The sequence below is a fragment of the Elephas maximus genome, chromosome 5 (assembly GCF_024166365.1).
Source record: "Elephas maximus indicus isolate mEleMax1 chromosome 5, mEleMax1 primary haplotype, whole genome shotgun sequence".
Lineage (NCBI taxonomy): Eukaryota > Metazoa > Chordata > Mammalia > Proboscidea > Elephantidae > Elephas > Elephas maximus.
This window is the reverse complement of record NC_064823.1, coordinates 87,228,723-87,250,923: the sequence shown is the minus strand read 5'-3', so window position 1 is coordinate 87,250,923 and position 22,201 is coordinate 87,228,723. Positions and strand designations below refer to the sequence as shown.

General features: G+C 38.2%; 1 protein-coding gene across 13 annotated transcripts in view; it reads left to right on the top strand.

Annotated features, from left to right (window-relative positions):
• RUFY3 (RUN and FYVE domain containing 3) overlaps nt 1-22,201 on the top strand; it is an 89,014-nt gene that overhangs the window by 3,066 nt on the left and 63,747 nt on the right. Inside the window, exons 1-2 of one of the 13 annotated variants that reach the window (XM_049886078.1) lie at nt 10,846-11,157; nt 11,391-11,482. The exons of 9 other annotated variants lie outside the window; for them this stretch is intronic. In XM_049886078.1, the coding sequence (XP_049742035.1) occupies nt 11,015-11,157; nt 11,391-11,482 (235 nt within the window). In that variant the 5' untranslated portion in view covers nt 10,846-11,014. Of the gene's footprint in view, nt 1-10,845; nt 11,158-11,390; nt 11,483-13,075; nt 14,604-22,201 lie in introns of those variants that run through there. 3 more of the 13 variants (XM_049886080.1, XM_049886090.1, XM_049886088.1) reach the window with 3 other exon arrangements.

Sequence of the window (22,201 nt, the reverse complement as noted above, 5' to 3'; positions counted from 1 at the left end):
GCTTGGTCCCTGTCTTACAATAATAGCAGATACATGGTGTGATTTGTTAGGATATAAAGTTCCAGTATTGCTCAGAAAAATCACTGAGAAAATACACATGCCCCCCTTCCAATGCTTTTAAAAGACCACAGCCACTGAATACATTTCACATTAAGAAAATATCACTGATGCATATTTTATTCTTGATGAAATTGACTTAAAGTAGTTTCTATTCTGGACTGTGAGCTTTTATTCTTACCTATTATTCTTATGGAGACCTGGTGGAACAGTGGTTAAGAACTCAGCTGCTAACCAAAATGTCAGCAGTTCAAATCCACCAGCCACTCCATGAAAACCCTATAGGGCAGTTCTACTCTGTCCTATAGGGTCGCTATGAGTCTGAATCCACTAAATGGCAACAGATTTGGTTTTGGTTTGATAATATTTTTGTATGTGCTTTAGACTGCAGGCATACTTGCAAAAAAGAATACTCTAGATATTAATAGTAATACCTTTATGTTGCTGCACTGCAAAGTCAATGCAATATTGTTTTCTGTTATGTACCTGGTTATCCAAACTCTGCATTACCTTACAGTTCAATTGAGAAATATGACGCCAAACAGTTTTAAAGTCTACTGGGACCATACCTGGATGCATCCTCAACACCCAGTGAATATTATAGTGACTGGGATCTGTCTCCTCAGCACCCAACTTTCAACTCTTGCTAATGTATTTCTCAAAAGTATAATAATTTTAAAAAATCCTGTATATTAAGGCAGTATTCTCTTTTTAGTTTAGAATTCTTGACCATACTTCAAGAACTATATACTAAGGTAGTATTATCTTTTCAGTTTAGAGTTCTTGACCGCACTTTATGATTTAAAATATTAACCTTTACTTTTGAGTTCAGAAGCTTTGTTAAATGATAGTGGTGAAGAACAGCAAAAATGTGTGGAAACAGAGAAGGTAGCCTAACCTTTTCAAGGCTCATGATGAGTACAGCTCCGGTATAAAATTTTGGAAATTACAATGGCCATAAAATATTCAGCTTGCTTAAATGCATTGTGAAAGAAGAGGGCTTCTTTTGTGCCTTATTGGGTTCTGTCCGTTTCTGAGTCTTTGAGTACTACTAATCTCCTATAGTTCTATGCGCCTGACTTATAAGTCTCGTAAAACTTCTTAGCATGCTTTTAATTTTAAAATTGATTTTATAAAAATTAAAGCAACTCATGAACCATTCTTATTGTTTAGATGTTTTATAAAAGTACATCAAGTACAAAGTGAACTTTCTTCCCCATGGACCCCTCCTCACCCCCTCTTTCTTTATCAGAGAATACCAACATTTGACTTTGGTCAGTTTTCTTCCAGAACTTTTTCATGCATTCCCAGACATGTATGTGTTTATATTTCTTGGTGCTTTTTCTTCCTTGCTATGAACTTCATGCTAATTTCTCATCAACTACATGAGGAGTTACTTGCATGCCATAGTCAAGTATTTTTAATGCCTTCATTTTCCATCCTAACTGTAGAATTCATCTTGTGCGGGGACAGGATGGATGAGAGATGGCATCTTTTAGTGTTTGAGAGGAGAGGCACTTGTGTCATTTGCATGGTTACCAGCTGCTACTTACAGTTATTCTTTGCCTCTTCTAACTCCCAAAGCTACAACAAAGTGTTTAAGGCAGTGTCATGAAAATAGCCTACATCATCCCCTTGTCTTTTTTTCCCCAATTAGAGGAGTCCACCAACAAGTACCCCGTTTACCAAGCAGCAGCTTTCTTTCTGTATGTGTTCGTACTGTTCTGAGGTGGGAGGAAGGCTAGAAGAAGAATAGAAAGAAGAAAAAAACCTTGGAAAGGACTGACAGCATTACTATGACTACCAGTGTCAGAGCTGAATATACTTAACAGTGAGTCCATGGTTAAACCCTGGCCAGTACAGAAAGAGGCACCTAAAAGCATTTGATTGTTTCACACAGATGCACTTAAAGAATCCATGATATAGGAAAGGAGCTTCCTTATTTATGTTTAAACCCAGGAATAAGTGTAAAAGGGGAGAAAATGAATTTTATGTTCACAGATATGTGTGTGTGTGTAGTATGTATGCAAATCTGTAGATATATATAGATAGATATTGTATGTATCTGTTTATTTTAGTTCTCTATGGACTTCTCTCTTTCTCTTTTAATTATTTCATGCTATTCTACAAAAATATTATACCTGGTCAGAAGTTGAATATATATCAGTAAGTTCATCGGCTATGTGCTTTGTAAAATTTAAAAAGACAAGAGTGTTTTATTCTGTTTTGTAAATATAGAGGCATTTGTCCCTAGATGGTACAAATGATTAACACATTCGGCTGCTAACTGAAAGGTTGGAGGTTCACGTCCACCCATTGGTACCTCAGAAGAAAGGCCTAGGGGCCTGCATCCAAAAAATCAGCCATTGAAAACACTGTGGAGCATATTCTACTCTGACATATGGGGTCACTGTGAGTAGGAGTGAACTCCGCAGCAACTGGTTGACAAAGCTAGAAGTGTAAGGGGAGAAGGTTGAACCATCAAGGTCCAAATGTTTTGGTCATTCGCATTCATAAACCCAAAACCTGTTGCCATCAAGTCAATTCCAACTCCTAACGACCCTATAGGACAGGGTAGAATCACCCCATAGGGTTTCTAAGGCTGTAATCTTTACAGAAGCAGACTGCCACATCTTTCTCCTATGGAGCTGCTGGTAGGTTCGAACCGCTGATCTTTCAGTTAGCAGCCAAGCACTTAATCACTGCACCACCAGGGGGCCTTATTCACCTTCACACCTGTACTTTTTGTAACCGCAGATTTATTTAGGTGACCTTTTAAAATAACAGCCCTTTTGATATGTTCAATGTAGAGCAGTGCCCCCATTTACAGTACTGTGACTCATGAACCTGTTAGCCTTCAGCTCTTTTCCAACTGTGTTAAAGATACAAAGAGCCATTTTCTGATCCATTAAATACTTTATGTCAAATGGCAGATATGAGTACCTATACAAAGAAAAGAAAGCCCTCAGAAATATGGCACCTTCCAACAATGTGTAACTGTAGACATGTGAGTACTAGAGAACTGGAGTTTAGCCATTAAGGAAGTCTAAGCGCAGGTCACTGCTTTCCACACACAGCTAAAATGACCGGAGACATCCTCAACAGCTACTGAGGCACAGGCAGCTGGGTCATGCCCCCCCCCCCGCCCCTTTCCTTCCTCAAAGTTGTGACTAAAATATCTACATCTGTTGCTTGCCTTCCTGCTTCTGCTTTTATCACCACTGCTGCCTAACCTACCACAGTTTGTCTTCCTGGCCAATTCCTCCCCTTCTGTTCTGCCTCCTTTCTTTTGTCTGGCATTACCAAAAAATCCGATCATGCTTCTGATTGACAGAACAGTGATTTCTGGATATTGGATGTATTCCCTGAATCTTTGACTTTCCTTTGGCTGCTCGGTCTTGATATCCATAGGTTTGTTCTTGAAATAGAGAAGAGTTTTGTTTTTTCTTACTTGTGAACTTAGCTTCATTCTGGATACTAGAGAATCCTGAAAGGTGCTTCATTAGATAACAAATGTTTTCCTGTATTTCTGCAACCCAAACAATTATGAATAAGAGAATGTGGCTAGCAAGATGATAAAAGCACTTAGTAGCTACCATTTGAGGAATATTTTTGCATAGCAGGCATAGTACTAAGAACTTTACATAAATCAGTGCTTCTTTTTTTTTTTTAACTGAAGGGCAGCAAATGAGTTCATATCCCTGAATAGTCTGACACTGAAGCCCATGTTCTTGGTCACTGTGTGCTCCCTCACTGAGGCTTTAAAGTAACCAGTTTGGGTAGAGGGGAACGAGTATTGCTGGGAAGGAGGAATAGCAGAGGAAAGGTGGTGAAGAAAGCAACTCTTGGGACTAAAAGACAGGTATTGGCCTAAAAGCATATTCACCTTGCATCATTTCCCTTTTGGTTTGACTTTTGACAGAAATCTGTGTGTTAAAGAGGTAGAATTTTACCAAGAAGCCAAAAGAGCATATTTTTTTTAATGTAGGTTATAGGTAGTAAAAAGCCCAGAGGTAGCAGAATTAAAACCAGTTGCTGTTGAATTGATTGTGACTCGTGGCGACTCCGTGTGTGTCAGAATAGAACTGTGCTCCATAGGGTATTCAATGGCTGATTTTTCAGAAATAGGTCACCGAGACGTTCTTCTGACGTGCCTCTTGGTGGACTCAAACCTCCAACGTTTTGGTTAGCAGCTGAGCCCATTAACTGTACCACCCAGGGACTCCTGTAACAGAATTAACTGAATGAAACATTTTTCTTTGTTGGCTAATATTTTTGGAAATTCCTTAAATAAGATGCACTGTACACTAGGCAACTGGCAGCCAACATAAATAAAAACAGAATCCCATTTTAATGAATTTTTCAGGACATCACAACTGTTACATTTCTACCCACACCTTATTAATGCTGAAACCTCTTTCTATAGTGCAAAATGGCTTGTGAATGAGCTTTGAAATTTGCTTTGAGGCGTCAGTAGCATACCATGAAAAACCAGTTGCCGTTGAGTCGATTTCTGTTGTCTTAGAAGTAGAACTGCCCTCCATAGGGTTTTCAATGGCTGTGACCTTTTGGAAGTTCCTGGGTGGCACAAACAGTTTGCCCTTGACTTGCTAACCTAAAGGATGGTGGGTCAAAACCACCCAGTGGAGTTGTAGAAGAAAGGCCTGGCTATCTGCTTACCCAAAGATTACAGCCAAGAAACCCTGTGGAGCAGCCCTACTCTGTCACACATGGGGTCGCCATGAGGTGGAATTGACACACCGGCAATGGGTTCAGTTTTTGGTGACCTTTCCGAAGTAGATTACCTGATGCCTCTGGGTGTATTCAAACTGCCAGCCTTTTGGTTAGTAGTTGAACCTTATGATCCCACCCGTGCACTATAAGCATTGAATAATTGGTTTGAAATTATGTGAAAGGAAATGTCCTTAGAGTTACAAAGCTTTGGTGCTTGAGAGGGTATCAATATTATCATGCCCTCTACCATAGCTGTATTTCAGTAACTGTGAATAGTTCGATATTGTTGTTATTAGTTGACATCAAGTCGATTCTGACTCATGGAGACCCATGCATGTGTACTGACCTTCAGAAGCAGATAACCAGGTCATTCTTCCAAGGCACCTCTGGGTGGGTTCAAATGGCCAACCTTTTGACTAGTAGTCTAGCGCTTAACGATTTGTGTCACCCAGGGACTCCAAATAGTTCCATACTCTTCCTAAAGCTTGACTTATCTGGAGTCAAGGGCTACTGGCTTCTATGGTGTTTCTCTTCACAAAGCCAGTCTTAGTAATTGTCTGACTCTAGACTTGCTGTATACCAGGCAGTCATGACATTCACATATGCCAAAGGGAGTGGTATGGAGGGTGGGGCAAAGGCAGGAAAGTTTGTTGTGTGCCCTTGAGTCGATTCCAACTCATAGTGACCCTATAAGGCAGAGTAGAACTGCCCATAGGATTTCTTAGGATGTAATCTTTATGAGAGCAGATCACCAGGTCTTTTCTACCGCAGAGCAGCTGGTAGGTTTGAACTGCCAACCTTTCAGTTAACAGCCAAGTGCTTAACCGTTGCACCACAAGGGCTCCGTGAAGGAATATAGGAACCTCATATTACATAGGGAGATGTTGGCAGACCCTGACAGCAAGAGGCACATGGAAAACAGGAGAGGTTGTTTTAGCATGTTGCCTTTTAGAATATAGTTCCTCTAACTTTAGAGTCTGTTTAGGGGGTCACCACAGATATTCTTCTGCTTCTACAGTCTTTTTATGAACCTAAAAAAATCTGGTCACCTGATGTGAATGCTTGGTAGAACTGCTGTCCTGACACATTTGTCTTCTTCCCTCCTCAAGGCCCAAAAGACGCCGTATGCCTTTTGCTCCCATCTCCTTTTTACTTTACTCTCTCTTTTCAATAAACATTTGATCCTTTTTGACTTTTCATTTCATGTAATGATTTTTTTTTTCTGAACTATCGAAGGCACAAACACTTAAATAGTGATTGATAGTGGCTGACATTTACTGACTGCTTATTTTGTGCTGAGGAGAGGATCAAGCTTAGCATTTTATTTACATTACTTCATTTAATACTCATGACTCTCAGGTAGTTAATGTTACTATCTTTTTGCCAGTGAAGAAACAGGCACAGAAATGAGCAATCTGCCAAGGTTGGTCAGCATCTAAGCAGTAGACCTAGGATTCTCCCCAGGCTTTCTGACTCCAGAGTCTGTATGCTCTATCTTGCTCCTTCCTTGCCTCCTATAACTGGAGTTGGGCCCTAGATTGGAGGCTGTTTTTAGACAGTAACCTACTAGATTCTTGTTCTACTCACTAAAGCTTTATTTACTAAAAAATGAGTGAATGAATGAAAATCACAAGTCACCAGTTTAATAGAGAAAAATAGTTACATGTGTAAATAGCACATGAAAAGGCCATCTTTGCCACAAGGACTTGTGAATTTCTTAAATACCTATGATTTATTTCTTTTCTATCACCTGGTCCTTCTTTGTTCCCTAGCAGGTAACAGAGTAGGTGCCCTAACGCCCGTTGCCATTGAGTCAATTCTGACTCATAGCGACCCCATAGGACAGAGTAGAACTGCCCCATACGGTTTCCAAGGAGCACCTGGTGGATTCAAACTGCCGCGACCTTTTGTTTAGCAGCCATATGTAGGTGTCCTGTACATGTTAAATGAATAAATCTGTATGCACACATGAATAAAGTCTGTGTTGGAATGACTTGTTTATTGGGGCATAAATGTAGCTTGATTTTCTAGAACTTGGGGATTTTTGTGGTTGAAATAAAACAGGAGGGTGGAAATACACCATTGGAAGAATGTGAAATACTTTAGCTAATTACCTAAACCAGCAAGTATCTATTTAGGGTCTGATATTTGCTAGGTACTTTTTTAAAAAATAATTTATTGTATTTATTTTTGTTGTTGAGACTATACACAGCAAAACATACACCAATTCAACAGTTTTCTACATATATAATTCAGTGACATTGATTACATTCTTCGGGTTGTACAATGATTCTCACCCTCCTTTTCTGAGTTGTTTCTCCCCCATTAGCATAAACTCATTACTCCCTAAGGTTCCTATCTAATTTTTTGAGTTACTGTTGTCAGTTTGATCCCTTATAGATAGATACTAAAAGAGCATAATGCTCAAGGCAGACATTCTCTACTAGTTAAGCTAAACTATTTGGTTTTAAGAAGACATCGTGAGATATTTTTGTTTTAAAGTTTAAAGATTATCTCAGGGCAATAGTTTCAGCCTCCATGGCTCCAGGAAGTCTGAAGTCCATGAGAATTTGAAATTCTGGTCTGCATTTGCCCCCTTTTGATCAAGATTCTTCTAAAGAATCTTTGATCAAAATGTTCAGTAATGGTAGCTGGGCATCATCCAGTTTTTCTGGTCTCATGGCAAAGGAGACAGGTTGTTCATGCAAGCAATTAGCTACACATTCCTTTTCCTATTCCTGTCTTTACTTCTCTGTTGCTACAGATGAACAGAGACCAGTTGTTGTGCCTTAGATGGCCACTTGCAAGCTTTTAAGATTCTAGGCATGATGCAACCGACTAGGAGGTAGAATAGAGGCACAAAACACGTTATTAGGCTAATTAACTGGGATGTCCCATGAAACCATGACTCTGAACCTCCAAACCAAGGAACTAAATCTCAGGAGGTTTTTGCTTGTACAAAAGCAGCCTCGGCAGCTACTCTTTTATTTTTATTTTTTGGTTGTTGTTGTAAATGTATCTATCACACAACTTTTGCCAGTTTAACTTTTTACAGGTGTACAACTTATTGTGCAACACTAGCCTTAATGAATGTGATTTTTTGATTAGCTAGGTATTTTTTTTTTTATTATGAGCAGGTACTATAGTGTTGTACAGAGCAGGCAAGGTTCTCCTCATGGAACCTTTGCAAAGCTAATCATTATTTAGTAACATTTTACTGTTGAGAAAATTGAGACAAAAGGAGGGTAAATTTCCCAAGGTCATCTACTAAGTTGTCTGTGGCTTTCCTTTTGTAGATCATTGCCTACTGCCCCTGAACCACGACATGCGTTTTACATAAGATAGTTATTTCTGTCCCTTTACTGGTTAACTTTAACAAATGAAAAGGAGATTATGCATTGTAATATTCCTAGTGATTTTGTTTCTAACAAAATAATGATAACTCACCTTCCCAGTTATTTCCTGGTTACTTATCATCCTTGGTTGGCATCTACAAAGTGATACTGAGCCTGCCAGACATACCAATCTACATTGTAGAAATCTCGCAATCAGACACAGACTAATGGATTTTGGTTCTAGGAGAGGACGGGGGAGGTGGGAGGGAAGACTGGAGCACATGAAAGAAGCATGACAATTCATCAAAGAAACCCTTTCTTGCTAACAGCAACTAGTGAAATAGGGGGGAAATGAGATTTTTCTTCTAAAATTGTGAAACTATTTGGGAAGCACTGGGAAACAAAACTTGTGAGTTTTAAAAACTGATTTAGTTGCAGAAGTTGACAAATTTTAAGAAGCACTCGATTTCTTATTTAATAAGAGGTGACAACCAACTATAAAAGAAATTACATGGCCTCTCGCCCTCAAGTCTTTTAGAAACTGAGGTGACACACATGCAAGAAATCTATTTCTGAAAATTACCTAAATAATAATTAAAATGAAAAAATTGGAAATAACCCAAATGCCCACGAGCAGGAAAATGGATCACCAAATTGTTTATTCACACGATAGTATTTCATTATAATACAGCAGCCAAAAAGTGATGAATCTTAGAAAATACGATGCTGAGTGAAATAAGGCGTATAAGCCCAAACAACTGAAACAAAATATATTATTTAGACAGCCATATATTGGTAATAAAATTTTAAAAATAATGATTTACACAGAATTCTGAAGTGGTTATCTTAGAAGGGGATGCAGAAGTTCAGAAGGGGGAAGGAACACATAAATAAATTAAAATTGTTGGTCCAGTTCTCCATTTGGGCAGTGGTTTCATGGATTTTGATTATATTTTTCAGAATTTAATAAAGCACATTGAAGCTTACCGTTTAAGGAAATTCTGTAATAAGTCATTTTAGAAAATGATTACCTGCTTCATTTATCTTTTCCTACTTCTGAATGGTCAAGTGTTGTTAGTATGTACAACTGAGTAAGTAAATGTGAAGGGGACTCTGTGAAGTGTTTTTTTTTTTTTTTTTTTTCAGCTCTCTCCAGAGTGCTAATACAATCAACCAAATGCCAAGTACCTTTCATGATGGTGGGGAAGAATTTGCTTTACCCCTTGCCTGCACGTAGCAGGAAATATCAATTCTGGGTTCTTTTTTGGGGAGTTTCTTGGATGCAGTTGAGAGAAGCACTAAAGAGAAGATGCTCTCTTATTAAAACCTGAGCTCAGTGTTTAAGATAAGGTGGCTAAGTGAGAGATGTTGTTTGCGAAGCATTAAGATGTAAAGTGTGAAAAGCTGATAAAAAAAATTTTTTTCCTCTTCTTCAGATCTCAAATCTGTTGATACTTGTTTAGGAAATTTCATGAGGGCATTGGCCTGTGTTACTTGTTTTTGTTTTATTTTATTTTCTCTGAGTAAAGTTTTATTTTAGGGGAGGACTTGGGATGAAGTGCTGAAGCTTCAGAGTGTAGAAGAAAACAGATTTTGGGTACATCTAGACAGAAGCAATTTAGAATCCCACATCTGCCACTTTCTACTTGTGTGATCCTGGGTCAGTTACTTCACTGAATTTTGGTTTCCTTGCATGTAAAGAGTGGATAACAGTATCTAGTTGCAGGGTTCTTGTCAGGGTTTGATATGGTATTTATAAAGGACCTACTGAATAGAAATTCAGTAAATGATCGCTACCTTAAGTAATGGAGCCCTGGTGGCACAGTGGTTAAGAGCTACAGCAAGCTGCGGGCTGCTAATCAAAAGGCCAGTGGTTCAAATTCACCAGCTCCTTGGAAACCCTATGGGGCAGTTCTACTTGGTCCTATAGGGTCGCTATGAGTCGGAAACAACTCGACAGCAACAGCTTTGGGGTTTTTTTCTTTCTTTCTTTCTTTCTTTTTGGTAAGTAGTAATACTTCCACATTGTTAACAGGGACATTGGATGTGTAAATCGGTCTTTATCTTACAGTAGTTTTAGTAGCAACTCAGTACAAATATACTTCAACAGAAATATAACTTCTAACTTTTGAATTGTGAGTCTCATTTGCTTTGAAACAACCAAACAGTGGAAAATTTGAGTTGTTTAAGCAGGCAGAACATAATACTACAGATCGTCATCTTGGATTTGAATTTCACATAGGCCTATTCTGTTTTAGGGCTACAGACTGCACCCTAGCAGTCCTCACAGTGGTGTGGTGCCACAACCATCTTACAAATATATGCAATTATTCTCAAGTGAAATCAAATGACAAAATAGTTCAGTACAGCTTATAATTAGTGTATATATGGGTTTTTTGGGATGAGGGTAAACTCAAGATTTGTGTGTCTTACTAATGACTGAATATTATCTTTGGATTCTAAGCTAGGAAACCCTGGTGGCGTAGTGGTCAAGTGCTACGGCTGCTAACCAAGAGGTCAGCAGCTCAAATCGGCCAGGCGCTCCTTGGCAACTCTGTGGGGCAGTTCTGCCCCGTCCTGTAGGGCCACTATGAGTTGGAATTGACTCGACAGCAGCGGGTTTGAGTTTGGTTATTCTAAGCTAATACATTTACGTAGTAAAGATCCATAGTTAAAAACAGTGCTAAGCAATATTTAGTAATTTTATTAATCTTACGCAAATAATGCTTGTTTTCATAGTAAATCCATTGCTTACAGTGACTGTTCTTACTTAAGATTCAAGGGCATTTACTTGCAGAACAGGTATAACTTAGGTAGTGGAAGTACAGGTTTTCTTACCCACCCATAGTTGTTATTTCTGAAATGGCTGTTAACACCACCTGACAGGTATGGAAAATTCCAGGGTAACCAGTGACGGCATGTTTTTTTCTGTCCTCACCAAAAGCTTTAGCTGTTTCAAGATTCCCTCCCTGTGTCTTTTACCTGGAGTCCTCATGGCACAGTGGTTAAGAACTTGGATGTTAACCAAAAGGTCAGCAGTTTGAATCTACCAGCTATTCCTTGGAACTGCCCTGTGGGCAGTTCTGCCCTGTCCTGTAGAGTCCCTGTGAGTTGGAATGGATGGCAACAGATTTGGTTTGGTTTGTCTTCTACCTGGAGAGAAATGGGCTGGGCATGACCTTTGGAAGGAATGTTTCTCTGGTTGTTAACCTAGATATTCTTGTTATGCTGGTATGTTGTAATCAATCTGGATCTCCTGTTCAGGGTTGTTGCTATCAAGCCAGCTCTGCCTCATGGCGACCTTATGATTAGTAGAAGGAACCCGTTGCCTGGTCCAGCACCAACTTCATGGTCAGGTATGTTTGAGTCTGTTGTGGCTATTATTCAGAGTTTGTAAATTCTTATTGGTTAGTGGAAAGATTGTCATGGTTTGTGACAAGGCAATCACAGAGCATTCATATTTATTCATTGTTCTATATTTTAAGAATGGGTCAGTAACCTGGAGGCTTTATATCACAAGCACAGATAGCCAGGGCTGTTTGGAGTTGTGGTTCTAGGAACTGTTCAATGTTAACTTTAGTTTAAAGGTTTTTAATGCCTACTTAAGGAGCCCTGGTGGTGCAGTGGTTTAGCACTTGGCTCCTAACCAAAAGGTAGGTAGTTTGAACCCACCAGCTGCTCCTTGGGAGAAAGATGTGGTAAAGACACAGCTTGGAAATCCTATGGGGCAGTTCTACTCTGTCCCGTAGGGTTACTATGAGTTAGAATCCACTGGATGACAATGGATTTGGAATGACTGCTTACCGTGTTTTGAAGTATTGCATGGCTTAAGGTGAAACTATAAACTATTCTTTTTAAGTTTTGATGTATAAGATGTGAAATATGTATGACTAGAGAGGAATTGAGCTGAATTAAATGTAAAGTGCTTATTCATCATTGGAAATTATAAACTCTGCCTCCTTGAAAATGTGATCCTGACTTATTAACTGTGCAAGCCAGTGCCTTGGATTACTAGTTAACATGTGGAAGGCTCTCAGTGAATGAATGATTAATTGAGTGAATGACTAGACCTGCGTCCAAATGTAGGTTTATGTCTGGGAGACCTTGAGGTAGAAATAAATAAACTTGGCATATTTTATTTTCCTTAGTAACTTGCTGCTTTTCCTCCTGATTATAAATAAGCATATATGTACGTACATAATTAACCTTGAACCAGCTAACCCTCCCTCTAACAATATGAAAATGACTGTTTACTTACAGAATCCGGTTCTTAGCATTTTTCCTTTGAGCTTAATCTCAAATTAGGGTGAAGTAATTTTTGAAATGTCAGTAATATTCAAAGGGAATATTTTTCTTTTAATTTTCAGAATACAATAAATCAAGGTATCTCTCTGATATGAAATCCTTAGAATGGAATATTGGAATATATTTCTTGAAGTTGTATGTTTGCCTTAAAACCAGAGCCCCTAGAAAACACACTCATCTTCAACTGTCTAAAACATTAAAAAAAGTCCTTATAATCCTTGTCGTATTATTGTGTAGCTCAGAAAGCAAGTATCTGCCCTTTTGCTACCCAAGGCATAAATGTCTTATTGGATAATACAGATAATGTGTTGGTTTGGTTAAGATACTATGTCCTCAGGATGTTCCAGGGTGGAAAATATTTTAAAATATAACATGGTTTTATATTCAGGTTAGAAACACACTGCATACTTAATACAGAAACTTGGTAAATACAGTAAAACTGAAAAAGGGGGAAGTTGCCACTAAGCAGGAAGAATTTTATTTTCTTAACTTCGCATTTTTTCTTTCACTTCTGTCCAGTCTAAAAAGTAAGCCTTTGAACCGTAGAGAAGGAAATTATAAATACTTGAGAGTAAGATATTTAAATTCAAAATCTGTCTTACTTTTCCTTAAAATTTAGCAGGGTAAAGAATTTTAGTAGTTGTCTTGGTTATCTAGTGCTTTTTTAACAGAAATACTGCAAGTGGATGGCTTTAACAAAAAAATTTTTTCTCTCACAGTTTAGGAGGCAAGAAGCCTAAAATCAGGGAACCAGCATTGGGGAAGACATCCTCTCTCTGTTAGCTCTGGGGGAAGGTCCTTTTCTCTTCAGCTTCCATTTCCTGGTTCTTTGGAGATCTCCATGTGGCTAGGCATCAGTCTTCTCCCATCTCTGCTGCTCACTTGCCTGTTTAATCTCTTTTTTATCTTAAAAGAGATTGACTAAAGATACACCCTGTTTGTGCCTCATTAACATAACAAACATAACCTAATCCTCATTAACATAACACACAATCCATTCCCAAATGGGATTATAACCACAGGCAGAGGATAGGATTTACAGCATGTGTTTGGGGAGACACAATTCAATCCATAACAGTAGATAAAAATAATAGAGGTGAATTAAATGCTGATAAAATAATCTACCTCTTTTACCATCTTTGCTTTGTTCCAATATTAATTTGCTTCCTGTTACTCAGCTTTTCTCTCCCAGATTGAGGGAATTGATGAGGGTATGTGCATTGTGTGATGCCTGATCACAGTTTGACTAGCACAGTCTGGAAGTGGGTTGTGCAGGATGAGAGAGCTCAGCCTAATTGCTCTTCCTGCATCAGCAGCATCTATAAAGCATACTGGGAATTGTTCGCCCTGCGTTCAGAGCAGCTGGTCACATGAGCCTGGATTTTCAGTTCAGTTCATTAGTCAGCCATTTTGGTCAACACCCTGCTTACTGCGCACAACCAATCCTATTAGAACTCAGCATCCCGGCTTATCTGAGCAGATCCTGGAAGTGATTTCTGCAGTTCAGGAATTTTTTTAAAGCTAAATTGAAAATTTAGGTTTATTTTCTGTTTGCTTTTTTTCTTTTGTATTTTTTTCTGCACAAAGAAGGAGGATTCTTCACATGCAGAAGCCAGTTTTCTGAAGCCAGCTAAGGCAGCATCAGCTGTGCAGTGTTTAAAGCCTATAGCTCAGCTGAATAAGAGGGTAGGGAAGGGAAGATAAAAAGAGAAGAAGCTGGGAGAAGACAAGCATCATTTTATTTGGCGATGTGGTAGGAACTATATGAGAAAAGAGAGTATAGAATTGTTTGCCTTGACCAGTTGGTTCTTAAACCAGAAGATTTTTTGTTTGTTTTTTGTTGAAACCTCCCCCATCTTTTTTCCTAAAAGCTTTGTTTCAGAGCTTTGGGCTTGGGATTTTTTTTAGTGAGGAGGTTTTATTTATTTCTGTGGGGTGTGTGTGTTTTTGTGTGGTGTGTGGGTTGTGTGTGTTGTGGTCCCAGCTGAGTCATCATGTCTGCTCTGACGCCTCCGACCGATATGCCAACCCCCACCACTGACAAGATCACACAGGCTGCCATGGAGACCATCTACCTTTGCAAATTCCGAGTATCTATGGACGGAGAATGGCTCTGCCTGCGAGAGCTGGATGACATCTCACTTACACCTGACCCAGAACCTACCCATGAAGGTATGGTCAGACCCCATCTTCCGGCATCTCACAGCATCCTCATTGTTACAGGAGGCTGGGTGGGTCAGGGAAAGGTAGGAAGAACCTATAAACTATTAACGCGCCTAAAACCTTTCATCCTTAACTACCAGCCAGCTCCCCCCATCTCACTTCCTGGCGGGGGGGGATTTTCCCTGCCCCCTGAGATATCCTTTCAAAAGATGCTGGTGCTTATTTACAGCTCTTTGTCTTTAAACCTCTAAACAGAACAGTGGAGGTCACTTACCACATCTCATCCTGATCGCTAATGAAAAAGCTTCTAATTTTGTTCATACATTAAAATATTGTACAAATTGTAGTGGTTCTTAACAGAGTAAGTTAAAAGACAGCATGAATCTAATTCTAGAGTTGTAAATGCTAAAGGGATATCCTGTTATAAAGATATAATGTTAAATAGGCAATAACCTCTAGAAAATACATGATAAAACATTATTTTTTTTTAATTAATATGGACTTTTAGGTTAAATGAGAAAGCAGTTTTACATCCAGTGCTTATTTAGTAAATATGGAATCCAGCAAAAGCATAATGTCTTGAAAGGGTTAAACCTGATTAATATGGTAATCCCTATCTTGGCCATTGCTTTTTATAAGTTACTTGTGGTCACTATTATGACCCATTTGAAATTTCCACTGTTAGTACCTTTGAGGCCTTTGTAGTGGACTTTTCCCCAGAACCTTCCTAGATTAAGAGGAATTTTCAACTTCTCCTTAATTCTCTTTACTCAGTACTGTACGAAAAGAGTTGATTTGAATCATTTCTGGAAATTGTTTTGTTTTTAATATAACATGGTGGCTTTTTAGCTAGCACTTATTCCCTACCCTGAAAATAATGAAGATAGAAATGCCCAGATAAGAGGAGAAATTCTTCATAAACATCTGCCTGATGTTTAGGTGTATCTGTAAGGCAGAGGGCCCTAAACTGATGGGTCAGGAAAAGTGCTTTCTTGCCCTTGACCTTGTGTTGCAATCTTATCGTGACTCAGATTTCACCCTTTGTGTCTGTTAAGGATTTTATTTTCCCATTCAGGCTTAACCTTGAGAAAGTTTTAGAAGGTTAACATCACAGAACCCAAAGCATTAGTTTGGGATATGCCTTGAAGACAGTGTTTAAGTAGTTTTTAAGACCTTTTGAACCTTTTAACAATTGGTTTGTCATTTGGACAGCTTCTTTCACAGTAAGTTTCAGAATGTGCTGAAGAGTCAGAAAACATCAGCTGAAACTCCATACAATACTAGTACTGTTTACTAGAATAGCCAAAGCTTTAAGAATCATCAGGGAAGAAAAATATATTTTTGGAAGGCTACTAAGAATTGTTTAGCAAATGCCTCAGTTTGTACATTTTGTGTAAAAAAAAAAAAAAATTCTGTTCATTTTGAAAGTCATGCAATGTGAAATATTCTCCTATAAATAAATATCAGTTTGTTGGTGTCTCAAAAATAATTTCAAACAATTTTTAGTACCTTGGATACTCTTTTTTTTTTTTTGAGCAAGATTCCTATGTGTAAACAAAAGTGAGCTCTCTGGCTCACACAAGCATTTGCAGCAGTGCTGTTTGAACCCTTCAGCAGATTGCTCAGTAATATGAAAAATATATGACAGCTGCAACCTCAGGTGTAAGTGACACATCCTTTGTTTAAAGAAAACAGACAAATAGGAAGTTTCCAGGACCTATAAGAGGATGTGGAGGAAAATAGAGAAATGCTAACAACGAATTTTGGAATTGTGCCTTAAATTGACCAGAGAAGCAATTGTTTCACATGATTAGAAATGGAAATTAAAAAAATAAAAAATCACAAGCCCAGGAAAGAATGTATAGGTATAGTAATTTAGGAAACCACATGGAGAGCTTTACGTGGATTTTATTACCTTGCTGTAGTGTCTAACTCTGAATGCCTGAGCAGTCATTTGGACCCAAGAAATGTGTGTTTTCAGGTTAATACCAGTGACAATTGTTAGGCTTAGTTTAGCTGTAAGTAATTAAGTTGTGGTCACCAGGCCAGTGATGAGGTGAATCTCACCTTGTTGACCTAATGGAGAGCCTGGTACTTAAACACATGGGAATATTCACAGGATACTTTCTGGCTGATACTAGAGAGAAAGACTTCTGACCACACATATCCTGCAATGAGGACCTGACTTCCACAGGAGAACACGGGCAAAAAGCATAAGATGGTAATACAGACTGACAGTGTGTGGTCTCAGCAGTATAAGCTTTGTAGTTCCAAGTTTTGTTTTCTGAAAACAAAATTCCTGCTCTTCACTGTGCAGCACATACGCTGCAGCACACACACTGTGCAGCACATCAGTGCTTATTAATGGTCGGTGAGGTGATCTCTTTAAAAAAAAAATACACTTTTTCTTAAACTAGCATGAGCAAAACTACAACTTTAGTTGTAAGTAGATTTCCCCTAAAGAGCCTAAGATTCTGCAGCAGAGGGGAGTGATCAGGAAAGCCTTCATTGAGAGGCTTGCACTGGACCTTGAGAGATAACTAGGTGATCAGAAGGCAGAAAAGGAGGAGGGTGTTTCAGACAGTACACAGGGAGCACATTGCTAGCTAGGAGCATAGCCTCCTGTGTTTGGCATAGCAGGGTGCAATCCTGGAAAGACAGGTAGGGTCTCAACTGTGGCAGGTTTCCTGTGACCTATGGAGAACTGTGGACTTGATTCTCCATCTAGGAATAACATGAACAAAGATTTATATTGTGGAATAATCACTCTGGCAGCAGCTTAGAGGATGGATCAGAAGGGTATAAGCCCTTCAGGGACCCTTACCAAGACTATAAAAAATGGTGCTAGTAAGAGATGATAATCCCAAACTAAGGCAGTGAAAGTGAAGAGAGAACAAAAGGAACGGTTATTTGAGAGGCATAATGCACTGGATGCTAAGTGGCTGTGGAGTTGGAGGATGAAGGTGAGGAGGCAGCTAGGATGACTCCCAAGTTTCTGGATTTCAATCCTGGGTTATACTCACCAGAAAGGAACAGAGAAAGAAGAGTGGGTTTGAGAGGTTGGGTCCCTGATGCTAACAGATTATGATTTAACTGTAGGAACAGTATCACTTCATCAGATTAGCTTTACACATACCCCAACTTTTTTTTTTTTTTCAACAGAAGCATAAGTCAGGTTTATTCTTTTCCAAATTATATACTTTGGGCTTGGTCTGTACTCCAACTTCCATTAAGAATCAAATCCTCACATTTAGTTGGAGGGTTCTAGTGAGTAAGATTTAAATGGACATTCAGATCTGAGAAGACGACTCCCTTTTTGTCACATTGGCACTGGAGGACTAGCTTTGTTTATGTACAACGCATTTTTCATTTTCCTGATGCATGGAAATGACTGCTCAGATTCTTTGAGTCGATTTTGCTTATTTTTAGTTTCTGAGAGCATAGTAGAATTTTAAGGTAAAAGAACTTCTAAACTCTAAAACACCATGGAATATTTAGAGAATATAGGCCAGTTGTTTTTCTCAAGAATGGAAACAAAACACCTGTTAGACTTTTAAGCATCATTGTAGTAATTTAAGAATGATTCCGTTACTGAGGTTCTTTATAGTTATGATTTTTTAAAAGTCCTGTGTTCGTTTGTTATAATTAACAATTTGTGTTGATTAAAAAAAAAATTTTTTTTTGACACTTTAAGAGAATCTTTAAAGAAGGAAGTCCAGAGCCTTTCAAGGTTTATCTCGTATGTCATTAAACCTGAATTAGCTTAAAAGACAGTAGTAGTTGCATTTCAAAAGAGAAAATGGCATTTTGTATACAGTGAGACCTGTGGGAGCCTGAACTCCCCAGGTCTGTATTGTTTTTCTCGCAAGTTTTCCACCTTTGACAGGGTGCAGTCTTAACAATTTTCTATCACTCATTTTAGTGGAAAATATTCTAGTTTTCCTTCCCTGACAGGTTTCCACTTTACACAGTTTCTGGCTTTGACAGATTTTACTGTGTTACCTTTACTTAGTAAAGTGTTTTGTAGACGGATTTTTGCATAGGATTTATGGTCTAAGTCAGATTGCTTACTTGTTCTTAAACTAAATGTACCGTTTTTAGTCCATTTTTCCTTTTTTTCCACACCCCTACCCTCCTGTATCGTTTTTGGAATATTTTTATGGCTTGAATGACAGGCAAGTTAAAAAACTCTATTTAAAGTAATTCTTTTTTTCTTATGTCTTTATTAAAATGGGTCTAAGTTGAATTTTTTTAAGATTTTTTTTTTTCCTGATTATAAAAGGATGTTAATTGTGGGGGATTTGGAAATTTGTAAGTAGAATTTTGGCATAAAATCCAAGTGATCATGAAGAAATCTGCTAAATACCTAATGAGTCTGTTTAGAATTTGGTGGATATTGGACTGTGGAAAACTGTGGCTCTCGGTATAGGGATATATCTGAAAACTCATGACTTGGGTCTGAAATGCAGTTATTGTTTTACATAGAGGGTTTAGTTTGAAAATGCTAGCGCTTAGGAAACTCAGTAACAGTATTCTTTTAATGGAGAATAACAAAGAACAAAATGGGATTTCTAGTAACTGCTTAGAAGAGTCACTTTATCATTGTCTTAAATCAATTTAGGCATCTGGTTTTATAGCCTGGAGTTTGGGGTTGATTTAGCTGTTGGTGCTTTCAGCTGCCATGATGGTCATTAATGTAGAACTAATATAGAATATAGAATAGTGGCTAAAAGCATATATTTTGTATCTTGGATTTGGAGTTAGTCCCGTACCCTATTACTAAGCCATATGACCATGGAAGAGTTACTAATCTCTCTTGGCCCAAGTTTTCCTCATCTTTTAGTTATACCTACTTCATAGTACCTACCTGATGGTAGGCTGAGGGGATTAAATGTGATAATTTATAAAACCCGTTGCCGTAGAGTCGATTCTGACTCGTAGTGACCCTACAAGACAGAGTAGAAGTGCCCCATAGGGTTTCCAAGGAGCGGCCAGCGGATTCAGACTGCCAACCTTTTGGTTAGTCAAATGCTTAACCACTGCACCACCAGGACCCCAATTTATTAAAAAAAAAAAAAAAAAAGCACCCTGTAAATGTTAGCTAATTGCATTAATGGTTGTTCATGGAACAGTAATTTCAGCTTCAGTAGTTTAAGCCACATTCACAAATTTATTTACATTTTAATTTATATTCCTGTTTTTACATCGAACCTTCTGGAACAGTATTCTGCAAAGGTGGGTATTAGTAGTTTAAATTCAAATTTTAGCATTGTCTTTTCTTGGACCTTTATAAACACAAAAATAATCAGTTAAAAAAATTCAGTTTTCAAAAATGTGTGCTTTTCTATTAACCTTTCAGGGATGGGAAATTTGACATCAAGAGGTGATAATCGATGATAAGTTTAATACACAAATAAACCATTTGGCCACCAAGGCAAATAGAATCTTTGAAATTATTTTTCAACTGAGAAAATCTTCTCAAATATAGACAATAAGAAACAGGCTATGAACAATGACATATTGGACAGACACATTGAGACAAGAACCTTTGCTCACATCTTTGATTTTTTTTTATAGAGAACTACGTGATGGTGCAGGATTCATAATGCTATTATCATTGCATCACTCTGTGATTTTTCCCTGGTAGTTACACTGCGTGGTATTCATTTAGAGTAGCTGGTATTTATTAAAAAAAAAAAAAATTTTTTTTTTGGTATTTATACTGTATTGTGTAAAGAGATAACTTGTATGAAACATCTATGGTTATAGTAATTGCAGTGTACTATATGCAAGGAATTTGTTTTGATCTATTGAATATTGGTCAGGAATATTTATTGGGCATCCCTTAATATATAGTCCGGTGAGCTCACAGTCAAGGTTGAGGAATGAAACAAAGATATCAGAGGCTGCTGTACAATAAGTGTTGCCAAAGGACAATTCCACTTTTTAGACTTGGGACATGGAATTCAAAGCAAGATAGCACTTAGTGTGACCACTTTTCCTAAAGGATAGTGTGGGTACAGATTTGGATCAGGTTTTTCCAATTAATAGGGAATGCGCTACTGTATAGAAATATAATAAGCAAGGAAAGAGCCTCTGAAGATGAAATGGAAAGTCTTTGCATTCAGTGACTATGGAAAATGTCTGGTGCAGAGAAAATCACTACTGACATTTACTAACATACTTTTATTCAGTAATGATCACTGCACACTAGTACAACCCCAGCCTGCCTGGAAACTGCATATGTTTAAGGTACACGCCCCAGTGAGCATGTTGGCAGGGGAAGCCAAATGGCTGTTTACCAAGAGATTTCACAGCAGGAATTCATTACAGTCTAGTGCAGGGCTTCCAAACGTGGGATTCATGAACTCCCAAAAACTATACATAAAATTTTGTATCTGTGCAATTTTTTTCTGAGGGAAAAAATCCTTAGTGTCTTTTAGAACTTCGGAAGAAATAAGGAATGTTCAGTAAACGTGCAGTTTTTATCATTATAAGATCAGACCCTCAGCCCTTGATTCAACAAGCATTAAATATCCTGCTTGATGCCCAGCACTGTGTTAGGTCCTAGAATTACAGCACAGTGAACAAGCCTGGTCCTCTATTTTCTGAGCTTATTGACAAGTACAGTGTGGGATGTTTCAAACAAGTAAAATGGCAGTCCTGTTACAGTGCAATGATTACAGGAGGGAAAGTCCAGAGTGCCATGGGAATGTAGAGGAGGGGCAGCAAATCTTGTCTTGGGGGACTCCAGGGAAGATGTCCAGTTGAAGTAGTGTTTGAGTTTAAGGCAAGACCTGACAAATGTACAGGTGTTACCTAGGCATAAACTAGAAACTGAGGTGTGGAAGGGATGGGGAAGAAACAGCACATGCAGAGACCCAAAGGCCAGAACTGAAAGATTATCAGTGTGTCTTTTCAGCCCTTTGCTTTGTAGTAAATTTTACCTTTATTAGAAATATTAATAGAGTCACATGCTCTATTAGGGACAAAAATATTAGAGGTTGTGATGAAATAGCAGTGTTTTCATCCTCTTCTGGTTGTCCAGAGGAGTCCTGGTGGCACAGTGATTAAGTACTCAGCTGCTAACCAAGAGGCCGACGGTTTGAACCCATCAGCCGCTGCATGGAAGAAAGATGTGGCAGTCTGCTTCTGTAAAGATTTACAGCCTTGGAAACCCTACAGGGCAGTTCTCTGTTCTACAAGGTTGCTATGAGTTGGAATCGACTTGGCTGCAGTGGGTTTTTTGATTGGTTGTGCAGAATATTAACTTTTTAACACTAAAAATGTGAAATTTTTTAACTGATTAATCTCATTACGCAGTGATTAAGTTCAGCTTGTGCATTTTTGTAGTTTAATAAAATAAGCATATATTAAACCATGTAATAAGTGAATTTTAATAGGCCTCTTAAATAAGACTTAATAAGAACTGTTTTTCCCTCATCAAATAGAAAAATGAAAACAACTATTACTCTTCATATTGAATAGCATAAACGTGTAAATTTGTGGCTTGAATTCCTGTTTTCATTATGTGTGACTCCTTCCTTAGTCTTTTGATGATGAGCACGTGTTTCTTATCATAGGCATGTAATGCTCAGAAGTTCTTA